This window comes from Coregonus clupeaformis, chromosome 7, assembly GCF_020615455.1.
Source record: "Coregonus clupeaformis isolate EN_2021a chromosome 7, ASM2061545v1, whole genome shotgun sequence".
NCBI lineage: Eukaryota > Metazoa > Chordata > Actinopteri > Salmoniformes > Salmonidae > Coregonus > Coregonus clupeaformis.
In genome coordinates, this window is record NC_059198.1 from 44914447 (window position 1) to 44939311 (window position 24865).

Consider the following 24865-nt stretch of genomic DNA (forward strand, 5'->3'; position numbering starts at 1 on the left):
TTCTCAACAGCTTCTACCCCCAAGCCATAAGACTCCTGAACAGCTTAATCATGGCTACCCGGACTATTTGCACTGCCCCCCCACCCCCACCCCCCACCCCATCTTTTTACACTGTTGCTACTCTGTTAATTATTTATGCATAGTCACTTTAACTCTACCCACATGTACATATTACTTCAACTACCTCAACTAGCCGGTACCCCCCTGTATATATAGCCTCCCTACTGTTATTTTATTTTACTTCTGCTTTTTTTTTCTCAACACTTTTTTGTTGTTTTATTTTACTTTTTTTATTAAAAAGAAATGCACTGTTGGTTAAGGGCTGTAAGTAAGCATTTCACTGTAATGTCTGCACCTGTTGTATTCGGCACGTGGCCAATAACATTTGATTTGATTTGATAAGCTTGCAAGCCGACTTTGAATAAGACATCCGATTATCCATTTGCATTTAGAACAGTTGGTTTTATTATAGCTAATTAAAAAATCATTGATGGAACTAGATAAAAGAAATGCATGACTCGTCTCCCCTGCAAGCCGGTCGGTATACACACACCCCCTCATCTGATTGGTCATTGCCCGCGAACCGTAAGCCGGCATACGTGTCATATCACACTCACTCATCCCATTGGTCAAGTAGGCGGGCCTTATGACTTTGTGGCTAAAGTAACTAGTGACGACCAATTTTGTGTGGGCCCATTTAATTTTTATTAAACATTGTGAAACACGCTCCACTATTACTGCTGATATATTAAAAGATATTTTTCTGAAATTACAATGCAAAAATATTACATATAGCTCCTTGTAAAACAAACACTTTTTTTTCTCAACCTGTTAACAATAAATAGTCCAAATAAGAATAATTTACAGTATTATGTTACAAAAGCGCAGTGAATACTGGAATTGTTATAGATTAAAGTTACACACAAAGAGGAAGGACTCCATGCCCCAATTTAAAGACACCCGCTATATAAAAGTCTTTAGACATAATCCACATTCGTAGCTTGAACATTTCTTTTAGTGTGTTAAAAAATAAAATAAAAATCGGACATTTAGTATTTGAACATTGTGTCAATGTGATTTCTCATCTCAAAATCCTTAGCTGACATCTAGGCATTGGCTGTGTCCAAATTGGCAACCTATTCCCTACATAGCAGTGCACTATATAGGAAATAGGGTGCCATTTTGGACACACAATTCGTCCTGGAAACACGCTTCTTCATTTCTGGCATTTGCTGCAATGTAGTCAGGCTGGACCTCGACCTTAGTAATCTGATGCCGGACTGCATAGTCGATGACGTGGCACACAAACATTGGTTGATGCAATGCAACATCTCCAACGTAGTCATCCTGGAACGTGACCATATTTCTGTGTCTAAAACCCCTCATAATATGATTGGTCCTTTAGTCAGCTGGGGACCTCTCTAAAACCCACCCCTCGACTGACAACCAGGCATCATAGGATGGAGCGCCTGGTGTGGTGTTACACAAAAGCACACAAGGTTTGCGTTCAGTAGGGCGCAACATTACAAAACATTTTGATACAGAAAACTGAAATGAGCTTTCAGGTAGTTTCAAAGCGTTGGTTGAGAAGAAAAACCAGACACTAACACAGATGTAGCTGGGTTAGTTGGAGTAGATGTTCAAGTGGAGTGTCAAACTTTTTGCTTTGATATGGATAGAGGGACACAGACAGTCAGTCAGACACACGTATGTTTGGCCTGGGATACAAATTCACATCAGTTCCACTCATATGGCTTATTCAGTTTCAACAGATTAAATGATGTGTTAGTTCACACGGACGACTTAAACTGACAAGATGGAGAAGGAAACGCTACTAGCAGTTCAGAAGTTCATCAGTAGTTATTTTCAAGTTTGTCTGACATTTACATTTTGCACTCAAACATCTTCGGTTTGATATTTCTCAGAGGGAAGAAGGAGAGAAAAGGACAAGGACAGAGAAATGGAAAGATACACAGACAGAGACCCAGTCTTTTGTTCAGATATGGCATTGTTTTTTTCTTTACATGAGGTTGTGTTTTGTAAATGGGATTAATTTTTTAAGTGTTTTAAAAGAAGGGAGGCTCGCTAGGCAGAACAGACAGAATGGTCCAAACAAACAAGCCAGCTGGAACCCGTCAGAACAAGTTCACTCCGGTCAGAAGCCATAAGAACCAGTTGAAACCGGTCAGAACCATCTGAAACCAGTTCCGAACCCATCAGAACCAGTTGAAACCGGTCCACAGGCCATCAGAACCAGTTGAAACTAGTCCACGTTCCTTTAGAACCAGTTGAAACCAGACCATGGACCTTCAGAACCAGAGGAAACCATTTCAGAACCCATTAAAACCAGCTGAAACCATCAGAACCAGTTTAAACCTGTTCCAGTTGGACTGTGCCAAGGTAGATCTGAGTGCTTTTTCTGTTCAGGCCAATGACCATGGTTATTGCACTTTATTTCACAAACTATATAGGGGAAGGAGTGTTTCTCCACCCCCCTTCATCCTTGCACTTCTGAAGGAGTGGGAAGGGCAGCTCTGTGACAGACATTTCTTAAACCCGCCCCCAGTCTATTCAAACTCAAGGTGGTGGGAGGTGCGGCTCTGTGACGGCAAGCTCCTGTGCCAAATCGTTGAAGCGGGCGATGTAATCCACGCTGCTCTCACTCATCATGCAGGCCAGCTGGGTGTCTACCTGCAGGGACGAAGATAACCACATATTAGATTGTCACGGAATGACTGAAGAACATGCTTCCACAGAGTATTGACAAGGGGGTGAACAACATTTGAATCTTGTTTTTGATACATTTACCCAAAAATTATGAATTTGGTGTTGCTTTAAAAAAAAATACTACAATATAATGCATTCGAACTCTAAACGAGCTGCCCAGTGACACAAGCCTACCAGATGAGCTAAATTACTTCTATGCGCACTTCGAGGCAAGCAACACTGAAGCATGCATGAGAGCACCAGCTGTTCCGGAGGACTGTGTGATCACGCTCGCCGTAGCCGATGTGAGCAAGACCTTTAAACAGGTCCACATTCACAAGGACACAGGGCCAGACGGATTACCAGGACGTGTACTCCGAGCATGCGCTGACCAACTGGCAAGTGTCTTCACTGACATTTTCAACCTGTCCCTGGCCGAGTCTGTAATACCTACATGTTTCAAGCAGACCACCATAGTCCCTGTGCCCAAGAACACCAAAGGTAACCTGCCTAAATGACTACCGACCCGTAGCACTCACATCTGTAGCCATGAAGTGCTTTGAAAGGCTGGTCAGGGCTCACATCAACACCATCATCCCAGAAACCCTAGACCCACTCCAATTTGCATACCGCCCCAACAGATGAAGCAATCTATTGCACTATACACTACCCTTTCCCACCTGGACAAAAGGAACACCTACATAAAAAGTATGTTCATTGACTACAACTCAGTGTAGTGCCCTCAAAGCTCATCACTACGCTAAGGACCCTGGGACTAAACACCTCCCTCTGCAACTGGATCCTGGACTTCCTGACGGGCCGCTCCCAGGTGGTAAGGGTAGGCAACAACACATCTGCCACGCTGATCCTCAACACAGGGGCCCCTCAGGGGTGCGTGCTTATTCCCTTCCTGTACTCCCTGTTCACCCATGACTGCGTAGCCAAGCACAACTCCAACATTAAGTTTGCCGACGACCCAACGGTGGTAGGCCTGATCACGACAACGATGAAACAGCTTATAGGGACCTGGAAGTGTGGTGCCAGGACAACAACCTTTCCCTCAACGTGATCAAGACAAAGGAGATGATCGTGGACTACAGGAAAAGGAGGGCAGAGCACGCCCACATTATCATCGATGGGGCTGTAGTGGAGCAGGTTGAGAGCTTCAAGTCCCTTGGTGTCCACATCACCAACAAACTATCATGGTCCAAACACACCAAGACCGTGCAGAGGGCACGCCAACGCCTATTCCCCCTCATGAGACTGAAAAGATTTGGCATGGGTCCTCAGATCCTCAAAAAGTTATACAGCTGCACATTGACAGCATCCTGAATGGTTGCATCACCGCCTGGTATGGCAACTGCTCGGCCTCCGACCGCAAGGCGCTACAGAGGTTAGTGCGTACGGCCCAGTACATCACTGGGGCCAAGCTTCCTGCCATCCAGGACCTCTATACCAGGCGGTGTCAGAGGAAGGCAATAAAAATTGCCAACGGCTCCAGCCACCCTAGTCATAGACTGTTCTCTCTGCTACCGCACGGCAAGCAGTACCGGAGCGCCAAGTCTAGGTCCAAAAGGCTTCTTAACAGCTTCTACCCCCAAGCCATAAGACTGCTGAACAGCTACTCAAATGGCTACCCGGACTATTTGCATTGACCACCCCCTTTCTTTACGCTGCTGCTACTCGCTGTTTATGATCTATTATCTATGCATAGTCACTTTACGCCTACATATTACCTCAATTACTTCGACTAACCTGTACCCCCGCACATTGACTCGGTACCGCTACCCCCTGTACATAGCCTTGTTATTGTTATTTATTGTTGCTCTTATTTTTTACTTTAGTTTATTTATTTTTTCTTAAAACTGCATTGTTGGTTAAGGGCTTGTAAGTAAGCATTTCACTATACGGTCTACACCGGTTGTATTCGGCGCATGTGAGAAATAAAACTGTATTTGATTTAAACTGTAAGGAAACAAAAGGTGAAAATTGTGCAAGGGAGGGGTGTAGCAATATGCTTCCTACTGGTGTGGTCTTACCTCTGCTACGTCTGGCAGGCCGCGGGACTGAAAGGAATCATGGGAGTTGCAGTCCAGAAATCTGGGTCCGAGGAGGGCTGTTCCACTGGAGGGGCCGGAAGGGGTCAGGGAGCTTCGTCTGCCCTTATCAGGAGACACCAGGCTCGCTGTGGGGGGGGGGGAGAGAGGGGGGGGTAGGGGAGGAAGGGAGTGAGTTGAAGTTGTTTGAAATTGAGACAACACAATTCAAAGCTATATCTCAGTTGAGCGAATGGTTCTGGGCTCAGAGTAATCCTGCTTCAATTGGCTTCTTCATCAGGTTCAGTTCAATTGAAAATCATCACTGCCAGAGACTGGTGATAGTGGCTGCGTGTACGTATATACTGTACGTGTGTGTGTGTGCGTGCATACATATAAGTGTGTGTGTGTGTGTGTGTGTGTCTGTCTTACATAGCAGGCAGCCAAATGAAGAGTCAGTGGAGTCGTTGGGGTACCACTGAGGGTCGTGGCTGGGGGAAGGGATCCAGCCTCTGGAGGGGCTGACTGAGGTAGAGCGTAGGAGCTTAGAGTACTCACTACCATTCAACTTGGCAGGCGAGAGGGATGCCTCATCACCTGAGAGAGAGCATGTGAGTGAGAGATGTAAACAGATTCAGGCAACACTACAAAAACAACAGTACAAAATCCCCTTTGTAGAAGCACAACAACGCCCCCTTCCCTTACCGTAGTGTGCCGAGTTGATGGCCAGCTCAATGATTGAGTCACTGATGTGTGTTTGTGGCCCTCCAGGAGCCATTGCTTCCTCCGGGGGTCCCGGGAGAGAGATGTCCAGCAGAGAGGCCATGCTGGGCGGGGAGAGGAGAGAGTTACCTGCCACTCCTGGAGACGGAGGGGGGAGGCCGTTCTGCAGCGAAACCTGGTGGAGGGTTAGTGAAAGAATTATGTAGGGTTAGAATTAATGTATGAAAAATATATGAAAATCCTGTAGCACCTCCCTCTATGAAAACAGTGTCCGGCCTTTTGAACACGACCCAGGTATACATAGGGTCTGTTGTCTTTTAGATCTTTCTCTCTATCACCGTTTCTCTTTCCCTTCTTCTTTCAGTGTTCCACTCACCTCAGAGGAGGCCTGCTGGAGGAGCGGTGTCTGGGGAGGACCAGGACCATCATGCACCACTCCAGGGTGAGAGGTTGAAATGAGGGGCCTTCCGTCTGGACTGGGGGCCTCCAGCTCCCGACAGGGGCTGCCTGGGATGATGCCTGCTGACTTGGCTGCCAGGTCAATGGCACCTGGATGGAAAAATATAGAATCATCACACATTGAATTGTCAAGAGTCCGATTATAGATGAATTGCACCATCACGCTTTAGCTTGCGCTAATTTCCAGCATCAGTGGGCCTGGCCTAGGTGGGCCTTAAAATAAGAAAATGTCTAAAAAGGTGAAAGAGAAGAGAAGAGGAGAGAAAAACAAACCAAACAAAACCAGGGTCTAAACCGAACACCCACCACCTGCCAAATGAGAGTAGATTTTGGCATTGGCGGGTAAGAGGTCTATTTCACCAGCCACGTTGGTGGGTGGTCAGGGCTCCACAGTGCAAGAATTTCACTCGCATTTGTGAATACAAATAACCAAGTATGATCACATTTATAGCAATATACACTACATTACCAAATGTATGTGGACACCTGCTCGTCTAACATCTCATTCTAAAATCATGGGCATTAATATGGAGTTCATCCCCCTTTGCTGCTATAACAGCCTCCACTCTTCTGGGAAGGCTTTCCACTAGATGTTGGAACATTGCTGCGGGGACTTGCTTTGAGGTTGAGGGTTGAGGTCTGGGCTCTGTGCAGGCCAGTCAAGTTCTTCCACACCGATCTCGACAAATCATTTCTGTATGGACCTCGCTTTCTGCAGGGGAGCATGGTCATGCTGAAACAGGAAAGGGCCTTCCCCAAACTGTTGCCACAAAGTTGGAAGCACAGAATCGTCTAGAATGTCATTGTATGCTGTAGCGTTAAGATTTCCCTTCACTGGAACTAAGGTGCGTAGCCTAGAACCATGAAAAACAGCCCCAGACCATTATTCCTCCTCCACCAAACTACAGTTGGCACTATGCATTCGGGCAGGTAGCGTTCTCCTGGCATCCGCCAAACCCAGAAGTGTGCTTCATCTCTCCAGAGAATGCGTTTCCACTGCTCTAGAGTCCAATGGCGGCGAGCTTTACACCACTCCAGCCGACGCTTGGCATTGCACATGGTGATCTTAGGCTTGTGTGCGCGGCTGCTTGGCCACGGAAACCCATTTCATGAAGCTCCCAACGAACAGTTCTTGTGCTGATGTTGCTTCCAGAGGCAGTTTGGAACTCGGTAGTGAGTGTTGCAACCGAGGACAGACGATTTTTACGCAGTATGCGCTTCAGCACTCGGCAGTCCCGTTCTGTGAGCTTCTGGCGCCTACCACTTCGCGGCTGAGCCGTTGTTGCAATTAGACGTTCCCACTTCACAATAACAGCACTTACATTTGCAGCTCTAGCAGGGCAGAAATTTGACAAACTGACTTGTTGGAAAAGGTGGCATCCTATGACAGTGCCACGTTGAAAGTCACTGAGCTCTTCAGTAAGGCCATTCTACTGCCAATGTTTGTCTATGGAGATTGCATGGCTGTGTGCTCGATTTTATACACCTGTCAGCAATGGGTGTGGCTGAAATAGTCAAATCCACCAATTTGAAGGGGTATCCACATACTTTTGTATATATATAGTGTAAATGCTACAGTAGCTGTTTTCAAAGTATTTCTGCCATTTTGTTTCTTAGCTGGTAAATTTAAATCGCACAAAGTCAAAGAACTACGAATCCTGTATAGCGCAGCAACACTAGCCTAATTTACTTGAAACTAAAGTCTACTCAAGTGAGACTTTGTCCTTATGTTTCTTGGCTATTTACATTGTTTTGTTCACAAGCTAAGTTGTTTCTCAATGTTTGAGTTTCAACTGGTATGGAAGAGAAGACGACGCGGTAGAGAGCTGCGGGTCCGACAGATCATTGCTGCGCGGTCTGCATTTTTCATGGCTCTTTTTTTATATTATTCATGTAAATTCACTAATAATAAATAATAATAATATGCCATTTAGCAGACGCTTTTATCCAAAGCGACTTACAGTCATGCGTGCATACATTTTTGTGTACTACAAAGCTGTTTTCAGGTAGTGGGCAGTCATACACACGACTTTGGGACAAAAATATTTTGGGGGTCCCGTCTTTCTGTTTTGGATATGTTAGCCTACCTATTGTATTAAAAGCTCATCTTTGTCGCATTATTCACACGCTCAGAATTCACTGCTTCAACTTCAGTAGCCTTCCTCTCCTAGTTGGGTGTGCGAGATCAAGTGTGCCTAGTATATGTGTGGTCTCATTGAAATAGAGTAGTTAATTTTCCAAGGAAATTAACTTAAATATGATTAGACTATAGTTTACTACAGTGTCTAAATACATATTGATAATGAAAAAATGGAGGGCGCTCAACCAACATAAATTGAGGTGCAATAAAATAAATGTGATCCTTGAAAAGGAAAAAAGGCGCAACACGCGCACAAGCTACCATGGTGAGCAAGCATTGCGCCCTTTCATTTTCAATAAATATTGATTACTCATTTATTGTCTCTGCCTGCAAATCGTCCTCCTAAAAAAGGTGGGCTATATCCTATATGCAAAACGTAGCTCAAGAGAAAGTGCAAGTGTCCGCTGTCATCATTCTTGCTGCTTCAAGTTCAGTAGCCATATCTGAGAGATCAGGTGCGAGTGTGGTCTCAATTAAATAGAGTAGGCTATAGCCTATGCATGAGTGGAGAAGCACGGGGCAGTTATCGTTCCAAGGAAATGTACTTCCTAAATATGATTAGGATATAGTTTACGGCATTGCCTAGAAATATGTATTGATCACCCGTATTTGATCAGTCTGAAAATCGTCCCACTCCTGAAAGGTAGGCTATAAAACATAGCTCAAGAGAAAACGCAAGTCTCTCCAACTCTGCTCTCTTCAAACGACGTCTAGCATATTGGCTGATATAGCCCAGTAATACCGATACCCTAATATAATGGGCCACATGATAATCTTACTTTAATCTATCTTTTAGGTTATTTTTGCGCTTTTTGATATTGCCTATAGGGCGCAAAATTACTGGGACCATGGCTGGCAAATGAGGGTGTCACATATGCCTAAAATAACATTGCAGGACTGCGGTTGGGTTCGGGACCAGTTCTTCTGGTAGCAGGTGGGAGTCAGATAGAAAGCCAGTGGGTGCAGTATGAAAAGCGGGCGGGATGAACTACAAGACTACTACTCAGACTCGCTTAATCTCACAGGCACAAACATGAGTCACATTACCATGGTAACCTCCACCTCTTAAAGGGGCTGGTGACATTTTTTGTCTCATCTGTGATATTTTGGTTAAAAGACTCCGGTAAAAAACAATGAAAAGAAATTAAGCAATATACCACATTACTTCTTAATAGTCATACATTTATTGTTTTAGAAACATCACAAAGCATGCTCATCTGTTTTATTTTAATAGTTTTGTGTAATTTTGGTGTCCAATTTTTTGAGGGCTGGTAAAAAATCTGAGTGGCTGTTAGATTTTTAAGTCTACCTGCCACAGTGTCTGGTGGACCAAAAAGTTAGTTTCAGGTCCTGAACAGGTAGAGAGAAGAGGTACGTACTGGAGAGCTGACTGGACATCCCAGGGCTAGAGGTGATGGGCAGAGTTCTGGGGAGGAGGGGACGGGTGGAGGCAGAGAGACGGGGCTGGATTGGCCGGAAGGAGCCTGTTCCTGAAGGGGAGCCAGTAAGAAGAAAAAGTCAGTCAAGTCCAAACTATGGAGGTGAGTGTGGTTGAGTATTTCTAGCACTGTTCAGATAGTTGGATAAAACATATTTGGGCTTGATCACAGAATATTACTGCTCCCCAGTGCTTTTTATTCCTGCAGCATAATTACAAAAATAATGTGTTGTTCCGATACTTCAAACATGCCTACTTCCTTCCTTCTTGTGATTATATAAGTAAAAGCATGTTTTATAATTAATTTATAATTTTGTAACTAGGTGTATGGGTTATGTTGACAGGTGGCATACCTGTGGCAGATGAGTTGGAGAGGATGGAAAAGGAGCAGACGTGTTGAGGAGTGTCTCCAGTGGTGCGGGGGAGCAGTGTTCTCTGAGGAGGAACAAACAACAATTTCACATTGAAACAATCTGTTCAGATTTCAAGATGTCCTAAGAATAACTGTCAATTCAACAGGTACACCAAACAAAGGACTAAGATTAAAGACTTACCTGGACCACGAGGGGCTTTCGAAGTGGCCGGCTCCTGTTTTTCCTTTGTTTTGGCAGGAAAATGTCTGACTGCATCTGTAAGAGGCAGAGATGCAAACTGGTGAGGGCCCAAAAAGTTAAAAAAAAATCTGAACTGCAAGAAAATGTGCCTTTTTCAGAATGAGGTTGTCACAACACCAACAATAGGATACCAGGCCAAGTATCACGATACCGAGTAGAATCGTGATACCACGGGGTTTGCCAGGCACCAGGTAGCCCGTTCCCATTTTCTATACGTTCTACACGGGTGCTGCACAAAAACCTGTCCCTGACATTCACACCTCTACTCAATACAACACATTGGATTACATTTCACACTTTATACTGTATAATAGAAAAGGCTACTGCAGAAAATAGCTGATTTGCGCATATCCAAAGGCCTACCTGTGATTGGGCAGGAGGAATGTAGTAAGAAATATAAATGTATAATGATCTGCATTTTCATTGTGGCAGTAAGGGTTACACTAGGGTTAGGGGTCATCTTTAGCCTACTCTTCAGACAATTTTCCACATATAGCCTAAACTCTCCCTCCCTCCCTCCCACACACACACCTCCTCTCGCTCGCTCGCTCGCTCCCTCTTTCTCCCTCGCTCGCTCCCTCTTTCTCCCTCCCACACACGGCTACCAAAAGTTAGGCACCAAACAGAATTTAAGGAACACCCGAAAAAAATTGATTTTCTATTCAGATTTAGCTTAGAATGAATTGATTAGGCATATGCATCCTACCTTTGAAGCATCTCTTTGAGTAGGCTATCCCTTTTTTCTGTGCCATCCAAATGTGTGCATAGCCAATGTACCATGTTGTTTTCTAGCTAGCCAGGTAACATTACTAAACAAGTTCATTTGTTATCAAACCAAACACTTGCGGCCCACAATTAGTTTAAAATGGCCCGCAACATGGTTTATAGAATTACGTAACATGTGCACCAATTCGCGGTAGAAAGGGGTTTAGGCTAGAAACTTCTGATTTTAACTTTTGTAAAGACACAAGCATGACTGTCACTGTACTCTGTTTTTCCTCAGAGGCTGCATGACAGCAAAGTCAGACTGGCCTGCTTGTTCTTCCAAGCATAATAAAAAGATATGTATCCACATCGCTCATCCTGCTCCAATAATTAAACAAATGTAACAGAAACCCCATCAATGTTTGCAAACCCCAGCTCGCCATCACGGTAAATAACATTTGAAAACTGATGGAGATGTGCAGAAAGAACGGATAGAGAGAAGCAGCTGAGTAGGCTAATGGCTGGTTAGGGGATGCGGCTGGCTGCTCACATCTGTCACACGTGATATTGGATGAACAGTGGGAGAAACTCAATTGCACACTCCTCGCGTCCTCTCTCCTTCTCAAAACCCATTGGATGAGAAAGCCAGAGGTCTCTCTTAGGGCTGGGCGGTATACGGTATTTTACTATATTCCGGTATTGATGCACGGACCGGTTTGGGTTTTTACTGTACCTTCTATAAGGGTATTTGAATGTTTGGTTTGTTAAATGTGATATGCCGTGTGTAACGTCCATTTTTAGAGTTTACACCGCTCCTTCAGTCATCCCTCTCCGCTCTCTCTCCACGCCACTTTGCTTCTTAATACAAATCCACAAGAGTTCTATAATTACAGTACCTTCGGAAAGTATTCAAACCCCGTTTTGTTACGTTACAGCCGTATTCTAAAAAAGGATTAAATTGTTTTTCCCCCTCATCAATCTACATACAATACCCCATTATGACAAAGCAAAAACCGGTTTTTAGATTTCTTTCAAATTTATAAAAAAATAAGTATTCAGACCCTTTCCTCAGTACTTTGTTGAAGCACCTTTGGCCGCGATTACAGCCTTGAATCTTCTTGGGTATGATGCTACAAGCTTGGCACACCTGTATTGGGATGTTTCTCCCATTCTTCTCTGCAGATCCTTACAAGCTCTGTCAGGTTGGATGAGGAGCGTCGCTGCACAGCTATTTTCAGGTCTCTCCAGAGATGTTTAAATCGGGTTCAAGTCCGGGATCTGGCTGGGCCACTCAAGGACATTCAGAGACTTGTCCCGAAGCCACTCCTGCGTTGTCTTGGCTGTGTGCTAAGGATCATTGTCCTGTTGGAAAGTGAACCTTCGCCCCAGTCTGAGGTCCTGAGCGCTCTGGAGCAGGTTTTCATCAAGGATCTCTGTACTTTGCGCCGTTAATCTTTCCCTCGATCCTGACTAGTCTCCCAGTTCCTGCCGCTGAAAAACATCCCCACAGCATGATGCTGCCACCACCATGCTTCACCGTAGGGATAGTTTTGGCCAGGTGATGAGCGGTGCCCGGTTTCCTCCAGAGGTGACTCTTGGCATTCAGGCCAAAGAGTTCAATCTTGGTTTCATCAGACCAGATAATCTTGTTTCTCATGGTCAGAGTCCTTTAGTTGGTTTTTGGCAAACTCCAAGCGGACTGTCATGTGCCTTTTACAGAGGAGTGGCTTCCGTCTGGCCACTCTACCATAAAGGCCTGATTGGTGGAGTGCTGCAGAGATGGTTGTCCTTCTGGAAGTTTCTCCCATCTCCACAGATGAACTCTGGAGCTCTGTCAGAGTGACCATCGGGTTCTGGGTCAACTCCCTGACCAAGGCCCTTCTCCCCCGATTGCTCAGTTTGGCCGGGCAGCCAGCTCTAGGAAGAGTCTTGGTGGTTCCAAACTTCTTCCATTTAAGAATGATGGAGGCCACTGTGTTCTTGGGGACCTTCATTGCTGCAGAAATTTTTTGGTACCCTTCCCCAGATCTGTGCCTGTACACAATCCTGTCTCGGAGCTCTACGGGTAATTCCTTCGACCTCATGGCTTGGTTTTTGCTCTGACATGCACTGTCAACTGTGGGAGCTTATATAGACAGGAGTGTGCCTTTCCATATCATGTCCAATCAATTGAATTTACCACAGGTGGACTCCAATCAAGTTGTAGAAACATCTCAAGGATGATCAATAGAAACAGGATGCACCAAGTCTCATAGCAAAGGGTCTGAATACTTAAAAAACTAAAACCTTATTTATGTATTTCAAATAAATTTGCAAACATTTCAAAAAGCCTGTTATAGCTTGTCATTATGGGGTATTGTGTGTAGATTGATGAGGAAAAATAAATAATAATAATTTTATCCATTTTAGAATAAGGCTGTAACGTAACAAAATGTGGAAAAAGTGAAGGGGTCTGAATACTTTCCGAAGGCACTGTATATCGAATATCACTGAAAAGTGACGAGTTTGCATCCCTGAAGAGGGAAAAGGAAACCATTATTAGAAGGGATGGAGAGAGTCCAGCTAGTTAATTTTTCTGAGACAGACAAAATAATCCTTGGGATGGTGTATGTAAAAGGTCCTAGGAGGAGAGTGATATGAAAAGGGGGATGGCGAGAGAGAGTATGCAAAATGTCCTTACGCTGATGGAGTCGAGCTGTTGTCGGAAGGCGAGCTCGGCCTCCTTGTTGGGGGAGAACATGCGGGAGTGTCGGGAGCTGTTGGGGGGCAGGGTGGTGGGTACGGCAAACACCCCACCATCTGAGTCCCCCCCGGACACCAGCAGAGACCGCGGGAGGTTACGACCTGAGGGGTTCAAAGCCAAGGTTACAGTTAATTAGTATTGTTGTACATGAGATGTCTTACAAAGATACAGGTAAAAGAAACACTACTTCAAGTATTGGTCCTCTGACCTACAACTTTGGAGTTACTGGAGAATATATGTAGGTTGTGTGTGTGTTTGCATTTGCTTGTGAGAGGAGTTTGGTAAGCTACCGGAGGATCCAGTGTTTGGTAACATCAGTTTTGCCGCTCGGACCCCCAGGGGCTGCGGTCGTCCACAGTTGGGGCTCCGTACCCCCACAGCCAGGGCCTTGCCTGGGGGGGTGAGGGACTGTTCCTCCTGGGATGGCTTTACCGGAGACGTGGCTGTGGAGCACAGCTCTGGGGCCTGGAGGAGAGGAAAGGAGAGGGGAGAGAGCATTAGAAGAAAACAAAATGACTTAAAGCTATAGAAATCACATAATATGTTTACAAAGTCTCCTACAAAGTGTCTGCATTTCGATTCTCTACACTTCTCCAGAAGTGTGCACTCGTTCCCTCCCCCTCATGCATTACAAAATTTGGTGTAAGCATGTCTAGAGGGAGTTTCCACCATAACCCTCACACCAGTCGATTACTTTTCAATCCATGAGGGAGAGTGCAGGAGTGCACACTTCGGGCAAAGTGTAGAGAATTTGAATGTGGCCAGTGGCTTTGAAGAATTTGCCCCACTAGGCGGTGTTGACTCACAGGTTTGGGGTTGACCTCTGATGACACCAGTCGGAGCAGACAGCGCAGGACGCGGTGGGTGGAGGGTGGGGGCAGGGGGCATGGTGACTGTAGCTGTGGGCATGTCTGTCCTGGTCCCTGTAGCCCCTCCTCCTCCAGCTCCGGGGCTGCAACAGCAGCCGGCTGCCACTCGTACTCCAGCTGCAGTTTCCCAGGTTTCCCCAGCATCAGGTACAGCTCTGCCAGAGTCACGTTGCTGTTTGACCCCCGCGAGCTCCAGCCCTCCTCACAGATCCGCTGGGCCGACCGACCGACCGACACCGGGGTTGGGGTGCTGCCTCCTCCTCCACCAACCCCACCGGACTCCTCCTTTCCTGAGGCTGCTGCCCTCCCCTGCCCCTGGTCTGGAGGGACGTCCTCCACCTGTCGTGGTACCGTTGCCGGTGGAAGTGTGGTGGGAACCAGGGGGTCCAACAGGGGGAGGGAGTTCCTCTCTGGAGAGGCACCGTCACTGCCATTAACCCCTGGGGTCCGCTCTTCATCCCTGCATGGATCAGTAACAGAGCAAGAACCGCCCCCCTGGCCCTGACAATTGGAGTCCCTCTCTCCTTCCTTGGACCCCAAGGCCTCCCCTACCCCTGGTCCTCCCCCAAGCCCTTTCTCCCCTTCCACCTGCCCCGCGGCTGCACCACCCTCCTGTTTCTGAGCTGTAGACAACAGCAGCAAAGACGAAGGAGGAGGAAGAGGAGGTACAGGAAGAGGAGATGTTATCCGGTTCAGATTCTTGTCCTCTGGCCCTGCTCCTCCTCCTCCAGACGTTCCTCCTTCAGACGTAGATACGGGGGTCTCTCCCCCTACCCGTCGTGTGTCCCCACCACCACCGCCCCGTCCAGGTTTGGCCACACCCCCCCGGGGGAGGAGGAGGAGCGGGGGCCCCTGGATGCCCAGAATCTGGGCGGTGGGGATCAGCTCCTTGGGGCCGGGCCGGGGCTTCCCACTCTCCTGCCAGTGGACGGTGCAGGAGGCCTTGGAGTGGACCACACGGGCTACGCTTGGCAGGGCGGTCAGGGTGCTGGTCTCAGCTGGGTACAGGAACAGGTCCTCGTCTGCTCTGCAGGGGAGAGCATGGCTGCCTCTACCACTGTGCTGCTGGGTTCCCTCTAACGCCTCGCGCTCCTGCAGGCTCTTCAGCTGAACACAATACGGTCAAGGAGGGTCAGCAGAGAAGGGGTAGATTCAAAGTCAAAGAAACAAAAACAAGACCAGACCCAGGAATTGATTATCAACTAGGCTAAATATTATCTGTTGATCTCTTGAAGTACTATGGATCAGCTCATTGTAGACTTTTTACCAGCTGGTTGTCTGGTGCTAATTTCATGCGATTCTATACTCGACCAGATCAAATTTTTTTCCCCAGCTAGGTTGTGGTCTAAGTGCTATAAAAAGGACATGACATGACTGTTGTGTTGTGGAAGGATACGACACGCTGGTCCTGGACGGCCCACTTCTGTTTCAGGAACTCAATCAGGCTGGACACCTTCCTATGCAGCTCCACCACCATCCTACATCACCACACAAAAGAACAGACAATGTTAGAAAATATTGAATTTCTCAGCAAAGACAGCTCCTGTAGACAACACACAGCTCAAAACACTGACAGGGGCATGTCCAGCAGGATACAACCTAGCAAAACCCATCTTGAAACCAAAATATGATAATATGCCTCATGTAATGGCCGCTATGTATGGGGATCCAAACAGTCAGGGTTGGGTTTCCCAGAAGCATAAAGATTACCGTTATGTCCATGTTACGTTCAAACACGCCTAATGTTCAACTTGGAAAAAAAATTATTGATTAATTATTCAGGAAAAACCCATTGAGACCAGGGTCTCATTCTCAAGGGTGCCCTGATCACAGTAATACAACAATCAAATACAATGTGAAACAAAACAGCAATCAATACAATGATCTCCCCGATGTGTTGGTCTTCACTTGTAGCCTGTGAGAAGGATGTGCATCAGAGCACGCAGCCGGGAGAAGGGAACTATAATTATAATTTTCAGAAGGGAATCATTATTATTATTATTTTCAGGCCATGGGCCACCGGCTGCAAAAGGCATGGATTTTGTTAGGGGGCATTACGGCTACACAAAGTGGATGCCGCGGGGAAATTCAAAGCATTATCAAGTGCTTGTCAAATTGTGAATGAGAGAGACTGATGAAGTGTGTGCAGCCTGCGCAAAAAACTAAGCAGAGCTCATGCCTTTCATGCAACTTTTTTCAAATCATTAGAGTCGCATCATGCAGCCTTAGAATGTATTAAAAATCTAAACATATAGCCCAACGTTTGTATCACAACTAAGGTTGCATAAATAACTCTAAATTCATCATATAAAGAGGACCCGTTTCTTTGTTAACAGCGCAACACAATAGACGCACTCCCTCATATCGTTTGGAGAAAATATCCTTTCTATTTTATTCAGCTATGTTCATTTGTACTCTTCATACTATAAAATAATGCCATGGATTTCAAAGCAAATCTTGTCTGCTAAATAAACTAAATGTAGCCCACAGCCTTATATGGCATAGCCAGATCAGAGCCTAACATAAAGGACAACTCAGAGTATGTTATGTTCTTCTAAAATAGACTACATTTTCTTCATATCATGTTTCTTCAGACCTGTCAAAAATAAATAATTGATTTATTGTGATGTAGGCTATATTAAATTGATTTATTAAAAATGTAGATGTTCCAAAAGGTCTGCATCAGTGGCTTGTAGGCTATGCGTGGAAGCCAGGAGATGCTCAATGTGTTTATGTTAATTAACTGTCAATTACCATGAGACCGGCAGTTATTTGCTTGACAATCACCGGCTGACAGAATTTCATGACCGCCACAGCCCAAGTTACATTCCTCAGCTACAAGGTCCTCAATCAACACTTTAAAATGCATGAGCGGGACCAGAACATCCAACTGTAATGAGTTTTGCAAATTGTTCCAGCAGTGAGGTGCATTAAAATTTGATGGAGACCTGAAGAACTTCAAGAGTTAACCAACCCTGTGAACGGGTTTGGTAACTCATGTTTTTATACTTCAACAACGAAGTTAGGTAAGTCAGAAACTTGTGTAGTAGTGCTTTGTAAACAAAAAGGGAATAGTGAAGTGATCTATGGGACTTTAATGAGGACCAGCCAACCTTTTGATACAGGATGCATTAATGAGTATTAAAACTGTAACCTGTGATAAAGCGAAGGGCGCTATGTTAAGACTGCATCCAAAGGTTTAAGAGTAGTGGCTGCTGTATTCTGGTAAATGGTGTCACCATATTCAAGAACCGACAGGAAAGTTGACTGTACAATCTGCTTCTTGCTGTTTAGGGATCTACAAAATTTCAACAACAAAAAATCCCACTTTAAATCTTAGCTTTTTAACTAGCTCATCAGTATGTTTTTTAAACATTCAAATGTCTGTCAATCCAAATGCCCAGACATTTATAGGCGGGAACCCGATCGATGGGACAAACACTCAATGAATAAATATGTAGTCCATCTGAAACATTTTTGCGAGAATTAGAGAACAACATGCATTTAGTCTTGCCCGCATTACGTACACGTTTTAAACCAACCAAGGCTTGTTGTAAAGCAACAAAGTCAGATTGCAGCTCTAACAACACCTGGTCTACAGTTGGGGCAATGGCATGCATAAAAGTATCGTCTGCATACAGATGAATATTACAAGTTCTAACACAGTTTTATTTATATAAATAGTAAAGAGAACAGGTCCCAATACTGACCCTGTGGTACACCTTTCATAATATCCAGGAAGCTAGACTTAACACCATCAGAAATCAGTGTCCTGTCTGACATAATTCTAAAACCACTTGCAAGAAGCCTGATTCAGGCCTATTTCAGTCAACCTTTGAATGGGAATGTGATTGTCAACTGTGTCAAAGGCTTTGGAAAGGACATGGTCTTTATAGTCAGTTGACACTGACCTGAGGCGGGGATTATGGGCCAGACTCTGGACACGGGCCCAGGAGTGGTTGCTACGTGGCTGCAGCTCCACGGCAACCTTCAGAGGTAGACGCACAGGCTTCTGATCCTCTTCATCACTCACTCCTAGAGAGAGTGAGTGAGTGAGTGAGTGAGTGAGTGAGTGAGTGAGTGAGTGAGTGAGTGAGTGAGTGAGTGAGTGAGTGAGTGAGTGAGTGAGTGAGTGAGTGAGTGAGAGAGAGAGAGAGAGTGGGAGGGAGGTGTAAAAGGAAAAAGGTTAAGATTTGTTCTCTCCGGTCCTGAGATGATCACCATTACCACTTACTCTCCCCTACTCATACCGCCCCATTCCTGAGTATTGCCATGGAAATCCATCCCCTCCTGCCCACATGCATGACTCCTCAACGTCCCCATTCATACTCTTCCTCCCTTTTCCTGCTGTGTGAGTGTCTGTGCCTGTGAGTGCGTGTGTTTGTGTGTACACTCACCATCTGGGTCACACAGCCTCTTGAGTGCACGGCACATGGGAGCTTTGATGCGCAGGTTCCTGCCTTTAGAACGCACCGTGGTGGCCCTGGAAGAATACAGCAGAACCATAAGAGAACCGCAAAACACACAAACTCCACCCGAACAACAATTGCACAATTTCAACTATCTACACTGAACAAAAATATAAACTCAACATGTTAAGTGTTGATCCCATAGTTCATGAGCTGAAATAAAACCATCCCCAAAATGTTCCATATGCACAAAGAGCTTATTTTTCTAAATTGTGTGAGCATTTCTCCCTTGCCAAGATAATCCATTCACTTGACAGGTGTGGAATATCAATAAGCTGATTAAACAGCATGATCATTACACAGGTGCATCTTGTGCTGGGGACAATAAAAAGCCACTTTAAAATGTGCAGGTTTGTCACACAACAAAATGCTACAGATGTCTCAAGTTGAGGGAGGGTGCAATTGGCATGCTGACTGCAGGAATGTCCACTAGAGCTGTTGCCAGAAACTTGAATGTTCATTTCTTTACCATAAGCTGCCTCCAACGTCATTTTAGAGAATTTGACAGAAGGAAAATCAGTCAATTGAAACTAATTCATTAGGCCCTAGTCTATGGATTCACATGACTGGGCATGGGCGCAGCCATTGGTGGGACTGGGAGGGCATAGGCCCACCCACTTGGGAGCCAAGCCCAGCCAATCAGAATTAGTTTTTCCCTCACAAAAGGGCTTTATTACAGACAGAAATACTCCTCAGTTTCATCAACTGTCCAGTTGGCTGGTCTCAGACGATCACGCAGGAGAAGAAGCAGGATGTGGAGGTTGTGAGGCCGGTTGGACGTACTGCCAAATTCTCTAAAACAAAGTTGGAGGCGGCTTATGGTAGAGAAATGAACATTAAATTATCTGCCAACAGATCTGGTGGACATTCCTGCTGTCAGCATGCCAATTGCAAGCCAGTGTGTTGTGTGACAAATCTGCACATTTTAGAGTGGCCTTTTATTGACCCCAGCACAAGGTGCACCTGTGTAATGATCATGCTGTTTAATTAGCTTCTTGATATCCCACACCTGTCAGATGGATGGATTATCTTGGCAAAGGAGAAATGCTCACTAACAGGGGCGTAAACAAATTTGTGCAACATTATTTAGATACGTTTTTTTTTGCATATGGAATATTTCTGGGATCTTTTATTTCAGCTCATGAAACATGGGACCAACACTTTACACGTTGCGTTTATATTTTGTTCAGTATATATCTATCTACACCGGCTAGTTTATTAGGTACACCAACCCTGTTCACAAAAATGGCTCACTCCTCCAGACAGTGAGTCACGTGGCCGTGGCTTGCTATATAAAGCAGGCAGACAGGCATCCAGTTACTGTTTGACTGAACATTTGAAATGGGCAAAGCGAGTGACATAAGCGACTTGAAGCATGGTATGATCGTCTGTGCCAGGCACACCGGATCGAGTATCTCAGAAACGGCAGCCCTCCTGGGCTTTTCATGCATGACAGTGCGACTAAAAACATTGTCAGCCGCAGTCCTGTGGGTGAAAACAGCTCTTTGATGAGAGAGGACGAAGGAGAATGGCAAGCTAACAGGCGGGCCACAAACAGACAAACAACGGCGCAGTACAACAGTGGTGTGCAGAACGGCATCTCGGAACACACAACTCGTCGATCCTTGTCACGGATGGGCTATTGCAGCAGATGACCACACCGGGTTCCACTCTTATCAGTTAAAAACAAGAAGAAGCGGCTTCAGTTGGGCACGCGATCACCAACACCGGACAATTGAGGAGTGGAATCACAGTTCTTGTTGCATCATGCGGATGGCACAGTAAGGATTGGGCGTAAGCAGCATGAGTCCACGGACATATCCTGCCTGGTGTCAACGGTACAGGTTGGTGGCGGCGGTGTACCGCAGGCCAATCTGCAGCAACAGCGTGATGCCATCGCGTCAGCATGGACCAACATCCCTGTGGAACGTTTCCTATTTGTAGAATCCATGCCCTGAAGAATTCAGGCTGTTCTAAAGGCAAAGGGGGTACCGACCAGGTACTAGATGGGTGTACATAATAAACTGTCCGGTTAGTGTATATAACGGTTTATTTAAAATGTATAAACAAATAAACTACTTATAACTCTAACGTTTTGAAGAAAATAGGTGGTATATTTTGTGGTTACATTGGTATCATTTTTGGTCTCAGTCTTACCCCTGTTGGATGAGCTCGTTAAGCTTGGCCACGTTCTTATCATCCATCACTATGAACAACAACAGAGTTAGAAAAGCTAGTACCTCCTTGCTCTTGCGTTGTAAAGACAACACAGACATTAACATAACATCTGCAATGACCTGCAACAGAGGTAGAAAAGCTTGCCATCTTTGGGAACAAGACTAACACAGACAAAGGACATTAATTACATAACATCCCTCATGACCTGCGCCACACTTAACTGTCCCCCATGACCCCGGCCGGGCCCAGCCCAACACTTAATCAGCTCCCTCGCAGCCAACCAGTCCCAGCAGCAGAAACAGAGCCAGACTGAGGCTGGTGTGTCACAAACACACCATCCAAGACACAGACAAATACAGGCGTCCCACCCTGCTTGACTCACATCCTCCAACCTTCTTCCGGAGCTCGGCGTAGCAGATGAGACCGTACAGCTCCTGAGAGGACTTCTTCAGCACACGGGAGTACACTGTGGGACAGGAGGAACTGGGCATGTTAGGGAATAAAAATTAAAAGAAAAACTACAGCACACCAGTGATCTTGGGTGCTCCACAAACAATTGAAATGGGTCTCACACTGACGAAAAGATCAAAAGACAGAGTTTAACGCTCTTGCACATTTAATGAGTCGCTTGCAGGTGTGTGTGTGTGTGTGTGTGTATGACAAAAATAATAGGATTCAAAAGAAGAAATGAATGCAGATTGCCTGCAACCTGTATGCAAAGTTTCACTTGCGAATGCCAACTTGTCTTCATAAAAAGCTGGTTGCTTGCAGTTTCACACTTTGATTTTGAAGGTCAACGTTTTAGTCAACAAACTGAAACGCGGACATAAAAAAAAAAAAGTGAGACTGTGCAAACAAGCAAGAAGTGAGTGGAGATTTCTATTTGAGAAGTCACGAGAGAGAGAAGAGAGCGAGACAGAGAGAGACAGAGATAAGATAGCTTACCGTTGGCAAAGTCGATGTGCTTGGAGATCTTGTGCCAGGTGCGGTAGTAGAAGTGTCGGACTTGCTCCTTGTTCTTCACCATGCTGGCTGGCTTCCCCTTCTTCTTATGCTTCAAAGCTATGTTCGTCTGGATCGCCTCAAAGTCCTTCCCATACTACAGAGAGCGAAAGAGACACCACTAGAGATATGGAAGTTGTGTTGGAGTAGGGGGCACTCTTCCTCTGGTCAATGGAGATTATTATTATTACAACAGTTAAAGCTAGAAACGTCATTCAAACTTTAAAAATGTGCAGATCAGTCTGGAATAGTGTGCTTGTATCAGGAGTTGGAACCGATTCAGGGAACAGAACAGAAAACCGGAAAATAAATACAGAATCAGAACGAAAGTGATCTATACTGTTCCGGAACGAAAGTGATTATTCTGTTCCGGATCAGAATCTGTTAATAACGTTATTTTACGTTCCAGACATTTCTTTTTATCCCACAAAAAAAATTAAAACGCTACAAGGCGCCTGTGCAAAGCCATCACTCGGTCACTCAAACTTATTCCAGTGTCTGCCTGCCAGATGAAAATCTTTACCAGTGTGTGAGTGTGTAGGCAACCTGCCCCTCCGAAGCTTAGGCTACTATAGCCCACTGTCGTTACAAGCGTGATTCAGAAATTAGGGAGATATTTTTAGAGAAAAATGTATCAAACATTTTCAATGCTAGTTACGAATACTATAGTTATCACATTGGATTTACAGTGAAACACACAGCCAGTCTCCAGACCTGAACCCAATAGAAAATCTTTGGATGGAGCTGAAAGTCCGTATTGCCCAGCGACAGCCCCGAAACCTGAAGGATCTGGAGAAGGTCTGTATGGAGGAGTGGGCCAAGATCCCTGCTGCAGTGTGTGCAAACCTGGTCAAGACCTACAGGAAACGTATGATCTCTGTAATTGCAAACAAAGGTTTCTGTACCAAATATTAAGTTCTGCTTTTCTGATGTATCAAATACTTATGTCATGCAATAAAATGCAAATTAATTACTTAAAAATCATACAATGTGATTTTCTGGATTTTTGTTTTAGATTCCGTCTCTCACAGTTGAAGTGTACCTATTATAACAATTACAGACCTCTACATGCTTTGTAAGTAGGAAAACCTGCAAAATCGGCAGTGTATCAAATACTTGTTCTCCCCATTGTTTGTATGTATGTATGTATGTATGTATGTATGTATGTATGTATGTATGTATGTATGTACAGTGAGAGAAAAAAGTATTTGATCCCCTGCTGATTTTGTACGTTTGCCCACTGACAAAGACATGATCAGTCTATAATTTTAATGGTAGGTTTATTTGAACAGTGAAAGACAGAATAACAAAACAAAAATCCAGAAAAACGCATGTCAAAAATGTTATAAATTGATTTGCATTTTAATGGGGGAAATAAGTATTTGAGCACCTCTCAATCAGAAAGATTTCTGGCTCCCCGGTGTCTTTATACAGGGAACGAGCTGAGATTAGGAGTACACTCTTAAAGGGAGTGCTCCTAATCTCAGTTTGTTACCTGTATAAAAGACACCTGTCCACAGAAGCAATCAATCAATCAGATTCCAAACTCTCCACCAAAGAGCTCTCCAAGGATGTCAGGGACAAGATTGTAGACCTACAGAAGGCTGGAATGGGCTACAAGACCATCGCCAAGCAGCTTGGTGAGAAGGTGACAACAGTTGGTGCGATTATTCGCAAATGGAAGAAACACAAAAGATCTGTCAATCTCCCTCGGCCTGGGGCTCCATGCAAGATCTCACCTCTTGGAGTTGCAATGATCATGAGAACGTTGAGGAATCAGCCCAGAACTACATGGGAGGATCTTGTCAATGATCTCAAGGCAGCTGGGACCATAGTCACCAAGAAAACAATTTGTAACACACTACGCTGTGAAGGACTGAAATCCTGCAGCGCCCGCAAGGTTTCCCTGCTCAAGAAAGCACATATACAGGCCCGTCTGAAGTTTGCCAATGAACATCTGAATGATTCAGAGGAGAACTGGGTGAAAGTGTTGTGGTTAGATGAGACCAAAATCGAGCTCTTTGGCATCAACTCAACTCGCCGTGTTTGGGGGAGGAGGAATGCTGCCTATGACCCCAAGAACACCATCCCCACCGTCAAACATGGAGGTGGAAACATTATGCTTTGGGGGTGTTTTTCTGCTAAGGGGACAGGACAACTTCACCGCATCAAAGGGACAATGGACGGGGCCATGTACCGTCAAATCTTGGGTGAGAACCTCCTTCCCTCAGCCAGGGCATTGAAAGTGGGTCGTGGATGGGTATTCCAGCATGACAATGACCCAAAACACACGGCCAAGGCAACAAAGGAGTGGCTCAAGAAGAAGCACATGAAGGTCCTGGAGTGGCCTAGCCACTCTCCAGACCTTAATCCCATAGAAAATCTGTGGAGGGAGCTGAAGGTTCGAGTTGCCAAACGTCAGGCTCGAAACCTTAATGACTTGGAGAAGATCTGCAAAGAGGAGTGGGACAAAATCCCTCCTGAGATGTGTGCAAACCTGGTGGCCAACTACAAGAAACGTCTGACTTCTGTGATTGCCAACAAGGGTTTTGCCACCAAGTACTAAGTCATGTTTTGCAGAGAGGTCAAATACTTATTTCCCTCATTAAAATGCAAATCAATTTATAACATTTTTGACATGCGTTTTCCTGGATTTTTTTGTTGTTATTCTGTCTCTCACTGTTCAAATAAACCTACCATTAAAATTATAGACTGATCATGTCTTTGTCAGTGGGCAAACGTACAAAATCAGCAGGGGATCAAATACTTTTTTCCCCTCACTG

At 45.2% G+C, this 24865-nt stretch overlaps 1 protein-coding gene across 3 annotated transcripts in view; it reads right to left on the reverse strand.

Annotated features, from left to right (window-relative positions):
• Positions 1 to 469: 469 nt before the first annotated feature.
• Positions 470 to 24865, reverse strand: part of LOC121569791 (protein cramped-like) — a 35359-nt gene continuing 10963 nt past the window's right edge. For all 3 annotated transcript variants that reach the window (XM_041880982.1, XM_041880979.1, XM_041880981.2), the window contains exons 4-20: positions 22026 to 22179; positions 21463 to 21546; positions 21060 to 21108; positions 18831 to 18916; positions 18345 to 18468; positions 15830 to 15911; positions 14371 to 15540; positions 13855 to 14029; positions 13502 to 13665; positions 10057 to 10131; positions 9856 to 9937; positions 9444 to 9554; positions 5842 to 6014; positions 5448 to 5640; positions 5175 to 5339; positions 4746 to 4891; positions 470 to 2691 (exon numbers count right to left, since the gene is read on the reverse strand). In XM_041880982.1, the coding sequence (XP_041736916.1) occupies positions 2578 to 2691; positions 4746 to 4891; positions 5175 to 5339; positions 5448 to 5640; positions 5842 to 6014; positions 9444 to 9554; positions 9856 to 9937; positions 10057 to 10131; positions 13502 to 13665; positions 13855 to 14029; positions 14371 to 15540; positions 15830 to 15911; positions 18345 to 18468; positions 18831 to 18916; positions 21060 to 21108; positions 21463 to 21546; positions 22026 to 22179 (3147 nt within the window). In that variant the 3' untranslated portion in view covers positions 470 to 2577. The remainder of the gene's footprint in view (positions 2692 to 4745; positions 4892 to 5174; positions 5340 to 5447; positions 5641 to 5841; positions 6015 to 9443; positions 9555 to 9855; positions 9938 to 10056; positions 10132 to 13501; positions 13666 to 13854; positions 14030 to 14370; positions 15541 to 15829; positions 15912 to 18344; positions 18469 to 18830; positions 18917 to 21059; positions 21109 to 21462; positions 21547 to 22025; positions 22180 to 24865) is intronic.